The sequence below is a fragment of the Chanos chanos genome, chromosome 4 (assembly GCF_902362185.1).
Source record: "Chanos chanos chromosome 4, fChaCha1.1, whole genome shotgun sequence".
Taxonomy (NCBI): domain Eukaryota; kingdom Metazoa; phylum Chordata; class Actinopteri; order Gonorynchiformes; family Chanidae; genus Chanos; species Chanos chanos.
Window position 1 is genome coordinate 4,751,000 of NC_044498.1, and position 6,000 is coordinate 4,756,999.

A 6,000-nucleotide genomic window follows, 5' to 3' on the forward strand; every position below is an offset into this window, starting at 1 on the left:
CAAAGGGAAACTGGTTGTGTTTGCCTGACAGGGTATAAATGTGAAAAAGCACTCCCCCTTTAACTTTCTACTCCATGACTGTCTGTGTTTTCAGCTCTACCCGTTGGCATGCCCACACAGACTGACTGACTGACTGATCTGAGAACAGAGCATGAGCCAAAGGTCAAGTAAACACGCCACAGCTCTCCTCTTTTCAACTGTCCCTATATCTGCCGTGCATTCCTACTCACAACTCTGTGTGGACGTCTATTTACCAGGCCACCCAGTAGCTTCAGATCTAATTCTAATGACCTGACAGCTCCGTTTAAAGGGAAGAAGTGTTGTGTGCAGCTTCACTCTCTCAGAATAACGGAAATCATTCCTGTCTTCACTTTCTGACTGCGACAGAACCGTCGCTCGGGAACCGTATTTGATTTCTGTGGTACGTCACGACCTGAGATTGCGAACTGTGTGCTTTTTTTTTTTCTTTTTCTTTTCCTTCTAATATTTTAAAATCTCTCAATAGACTCTTTTCTCAAACCAAGGTGCTAGATAATGATATATATGTATATATATATATATAAAAAAAAACCAAAACAAAATAAAACAACCCCTCTCCAAACACACACGCACGCACACGCACGCACACACACGCACGCACGCACACATGCGCGCACACACACACGCACGCACACAATATCTAATAACCAATCATTCAGATATGCTGTCTGCTTGTGCATTGGAGTCAGAGGGCCTCTGGAGGATTGTTAGAGCTGTAGAGTATATGTGTAGATATTCTGTTTTACATAAACGGTGTAAGGCAGTGTAAAATTAGCTTAGATATACTGAGAAAAGCCTGATCTCTCACCAAAGAGTTATGTGTTTTACATTAGAAACAGTACACAGAAGGACTAAACGCAGTATAGAATTGTTTTTTGTTTTGTTTTTTTTCCCAAATGCAAATTCAAAGGAAAATAAAGCATCGCTTTTAAAAAAATAACAAAAAAGACTTGGCACTTTTTGATGACTGAGAAAGATAATGAAATGGCTTTTGTTACTCACCATACAATCACACAATCTGTGCTCTTAGATAAAGTCACAAAGCTTGAAATGACCAAAAAGAAAAGCATCATTTTCAAAGTTATGTATATAAGATATCCCAAAGATTCATATGAATATTGTATAAACATTCCACTTTTACGGATGACTTGACTGACCAAAGACAGCATCCTTCAGTATACACTGTGTCTGTAATAGAAATATCAATGCGGTCCTTATGCAAAAAACAAAAAACAAAAAACAAAAAACAAAAAAAAAAAAACGCTTTGGCCAGGCTTCTTCCTCTTTCATCAAAAAACAGACAGGAATCGATAAACACCCATTTATTGCAGAAAGAAAAAGGGAGGAAGATATTAATATCGGCAACAGTGATTAAAATCTTTACAAAAACACCCACCCAACCCCTCTGAAAAAAAAAAAAGTCCTATTTCCAAAAAAGAAAAGGCAGCTCTTCCAGGTCATGATCTGGGGTCGTTACTATAGATACAACAGTACAAAGGCCTCTGTTAATTTGTCCGTATCAGCCAGACCAGCCTTTGTTTTCTTGTAAACATTAGAAAGAGCAACAGACAAATGATGAAGACAGGAAGATTAAAAGGCTCTTGGAGCGAGGCAGCCGACTAGAAGTTATTTTCGTTCTTGAACTCCACGAGCGCGGCCGCGGGCTGCTCGTTAGAACGTTACGACAGCTCGCGTGACTGTTATAAGCGCTCATAAGGACGTTACGACTGCGCGTTGTTGTTGACTGTGACACAGCGGGCCTCGCTGAGCAGCCTGCGTATGTGTCTGTCCTCCTGCACCCCGGCGTCCCTCGCTCCCGCCTCTGTTAGGTCACAGACTCTGCCCAGAGTGTCATATCCTGCAGCCAATAGCAGGCCTGAGTACATGGGCATTCCGATGGACACCAGCCAATCAGAGACTGAGTTCACGTGAACCGGAGACACGGGTTTGCGACACATCTCGGTCAGGCCACCTGAGGGAATCTACACACGGAGGGGGACATACGCAGAAGAAACTCGTCAGACATTACCGAACAAATCAAAGGCACAAAAAAAACTTGCTTCAATTAATCCAATTAACTGCATTCATCATATGAACTATATGACGCGCAATTAGCTCCTCGACACAGCTGGTCACGGTTTAAACAGCGCATGGAGCTGCTGACCTGTAAATCATTGTTATGAGGTAATGCTAGAACGGATCTCTAAGAGTGACTCACGGCCATGCGATGCTCCTTACGGAGCTGTTTGACTCGGATCTGGTCCAGCGTGGAGGCCACGTCCTTCGCCGGCTGCTCCAAATCCTCCGCATACCTCTGGACCAAGAGCCGAGGGATGCCACATCGGCCATGCTGAGAGAGAAAGAACAAAAAAAGAGAAAAAAAAAAGAGAGAGAGAGAGGTCACAAACGAACGTTGAGCGGAACAACAGAGACCATAACACGAGTCTCTGAGGCCCGTCCCGCCCCAGAATTAGACTTGCTTCGTTTTCCATTGCCTAGTGGTTTCAGAGTAAATATTGGATTAGTATAGCGGTTGCTTCATTGCGCCGACCTCCGGAGAAACTCACACACTTATCAAGTCAGAGAGTTTACCCAAAATGTCCTGTTTTATGCACTGTGGTTGTACTGTTTTGTCTCCAGTGGCAGCGCTGTGTGACTGGATGCTTGGAGACAAAAAGCTAAAGCCCAAACAAGCAAACTTTATGTGCCAATTATGGAATTACGAGGCTAGTGAGACTCAATCATTTGTTTTAATGGGAGACATGGTGTAGACAAATTATGTGATCTAACGAGTCGTAACACTGCGAACGATCTGGCACGACGTCAAATACCTTTTGTTATGAAAAACAAACAGCTTTTTAGACTCGCAGAAGTGCTATATAACTGTCTGATGAGGTCATCCGTTACGGAACGAAGGGGAGACGACGCTTTTTTTTTTCTTTTTTTTTAAAGACGGTTTGTCGGCAGGCCAATAAAACAGATTTTCAGTGCGATGGAAATCTCATCATCATTCTTCACAAAGTCAGAGGAACGTTATCTGAACGGATTGTTTCGATACAGCCATCAAAACCGGCCAGGTCGGGTTCCGACGGAAAAGTAACGGTAGCGTACTGGATCTCTGCGAAGTCTCGTCGGTTACAAACAAAATATCCAGTGGATTCCTTTTTTTTTTTTCCGGTGCATTTTTAAAATATTTTAACCTCACTGGAATTACGTCTAGGCTTCCGCCGTCCACCCTCAGTTTTGACGTAAATAAATTAAAAAAAAAAATAATAATAAAGAGACGGAACCGTAGTGCAGCCTGCGGTAGCAGACTAAATATTTCTCACCTCAGCTTTACACACCTCAGAGCATCGCTGCAGTCACCGTGCTAAAAAGGTCACATGGTCTTAAAACAGGGCAAGTACGGGATCTGGAGCGGGGAGGGCTTCCCCTCTAGCATATTTTACTCTATAAATTAAATCCAGGGCCAAATCCACAACGATGGTCTTTCAGCAGACAGAAGGTTTTTTTTGGGGGTTTTTTTTGTCCTTGTTTCTTTTTTTTTTTTTTTTCTCCTTGGATCCCAGGCTAAGTCCACAGTGCAGCTCCAAAGCCTTTTTGCTGGCATAGACAGCCCACTTGGAAACAGGAGTTCAGGAGTTTGTATTTAGCATAGCTATGTCTAAAGCAAGCTAAGCATGTAAGGGGGGGGGGGGGGGGGAGTTAATAGGAGAAAAAACCCATCAACACAGCGGCCTCCACTTTGCAATTCGTAACAGGCATTTTCCAGTGTTTTAGCTGTAATTACAAACGGTGTTTTGCTTGCTTGTGTTTCCTTTCAAGTTGATGATCTGTCATCCAGTTAAGGTCAGACCCAGGTTAAAAAAAAAAAAAAAAAAAGAGCTTACATGTGGGGTTTTTTTTTTGTCTTTTTTTTTGGTACTAAAGAGTTTGGGAAAAAGAATGAACTGGCAGTGTGTGTTTTAAACAGTGCCTTCACGTGAAGGTCCAGCCCCGGTAAATACTATAAAATGTCACAGATTTTTTTTTCTGTAATTAAAGGAGGTTTTGATGGATTCTTATCATACTTAACATTTAAACATTACTGTATTTGATAAAGACACAAATAGCACCGTGACATTCAGGTCACAAAAACTGACTTTCAGAAACAACTCAGAATTGGACTTGTACAATTTTAATATTCTTCTCGCCTTTTTACCTCCACAAAAACAAATCTTCAGAACAAGTGTTGTAATCAGCATAATTCAGTCCCTCTTAATCCAGAAACATTGTAGTGTGATATTTATAACTGTCTGAAACATTGCAATAACATGATAACAATGTAAGCTTCCAGAGCCCTTACCTTGTCAGAGTAGGGTTCTTCCGTGAGGTCAATGCCCTCTAACCCCATCTTCTCTTCCAGGAGCATCTCCAGGTCAGCCATTTTGGCGTGGGAGATCTTTCGTCCGAGGGCCACCTTGGCGCCGTGGATCTGCGGGCACGCTGTCTCAGGCAGGTCGGACAGCCAGGGCGGGGGCAGAGCCGGTGCCTCGTCCGGAGACGCGGGGGTTGGCGGGGTGGCTTCGCGAGGGCTTGTCGGGCTACACATGGGTTTTGGGGGCAGGGTCGGAGTGTTTGGGGTTGAGCCGGAAAGGAGGAGAGGAGGGTGATGTAACCCATTCAGCAGGCGCTCCTTGGATTTTTTGACTGGCACAGGTGGGGGAACAGGGGGCTTTTTGGGGTGAGTCCTTGCAGGAAGCCCTGCAGGGCTGGTAGGGGCTGAGAGTGCCCCTCTCTCAGGGATTGGTGGGGGAGGTGAGGTGGGGCAAAGGGGTTTGATTGGCAGCTGTGTTGGCACCGGGGGCTTTTCCACTGGCCTGCTAACGACTCCCGCCTCACTCCGCGCTTCAGTGTGGGGGCCACTCTGGACTTGTAATCCCCCTTTAGCGGTCTGGACCTCTATGCTGTTACGCCATCTCTGGTCCTGGCCCTCCTTGTTCTGATCGAACGCGTGCTCCCAGTGTAGGTCCCCGAGGGAATGCGAACGCTTCCAGCTCTCGGGAGTCTGCTGAGGACCGTCCAGCTCCTCGCAGCTGCGACTGGAGGGCACGCGGGCTCCGAGGCGCGGTCCGATCTTCAGGCCCAGACCGCGGAGGCTCAGGCCCTTGATTGGCCGCGGCAGGAAGTGCTTGGGGAATTTGCGTTCTTTCTTAACCTGCTGCTGCAGCGCCTCCGTGGAACGAGTCATAGGGAGGGTGGGGTAATCCGGAGACTGCTGTCGCCCCGAGTCAAAGCCAGACGAACCGTGACTCGAACGAGAGACCTTACGACTCTTACCTAGAAACAGAGCAGTGCCAGCGATGAGAACGTATCTCAATCTCAGTACTGGGTCAGTTGGTCAGATTAGACGTTACTGGGCAACGAAGGTTATTTGTAATGCGGGTTAATCGTGACAGGCAAAAGCAAAGGCCTGGTGTTAATGAATGGAAAGAACACCGAGCATGATTGTTAAGCGTGAAGGACAGCCATTAGTGAGTCACTGTTTGGTGAATTCTGTGGTTTAGCTGGGAGGACCTCATAACGACTGCACATTGCACACTGAGGAAAACGGCAAAATGGTATGTTCATCGTCATGTAAATCTTGAAGATGTTTCATTCAGTAAGTATGTACGGCTATGTAGCCAACTGCGTCCTAGCTCTACAGTTGCTGTTAATGGCAATGGAGAAACTCTTAAATTGGAATTGGGTGGAAACAAACTCTGCAGAATTTTATACTCAAGTACATGTTAACGATACTTGTGCTTTTGTGAGGTAATACCTACTACATCCCCCCCCCCCCCCCCCCCCGAAAGGACTGTGAAACATACGCACCCGTATTATTTTGATATGCAAATGTTTCTAGCCATCGTAACCTCATTTAGCTAATGCTAACTTGGTTTTAAATAAGACTAGTTATAGCCGTTTGTAGCCAACTGAATT

General features: G+C 45.3%; 1 protein-coding gene across 2 annotated transcripts in view; it reads right to left on the reverse strand.

Moving 5' to 3' along the window:
- Positions 1-1,683: 1,683 nt before the first annotated feature.
- Positions 1,684-6,000, reverse strand: part of sash1a (SAM and SH3 domain containing 1a) — a 211,156-nt gene continuing 206,839 nt past the window's right edge. For both annotated transcript variants that reach the window (XM_030771574.1, XM_030771576.1), the window contains 3 exons: positions 4,385-5,358; positions 2,258-2,389; positions 1,684-2,021 (listed from right to left, as the gene is read on the reverse strand). In XM_030771574.1, the coding sequence (XP_030627434.1) occupies positions 1,761-2,021; positions 2,258-2,389; positions 4,385-5,358 (1,367 nt within the window). In that variant the 3' untranslated portion in view covers positions 1,684-1,760. The remainder of the gene's footprint in view (positions 2,022-2,257; positions 2,390-4,384; positions 5,359-6,000) is intronic.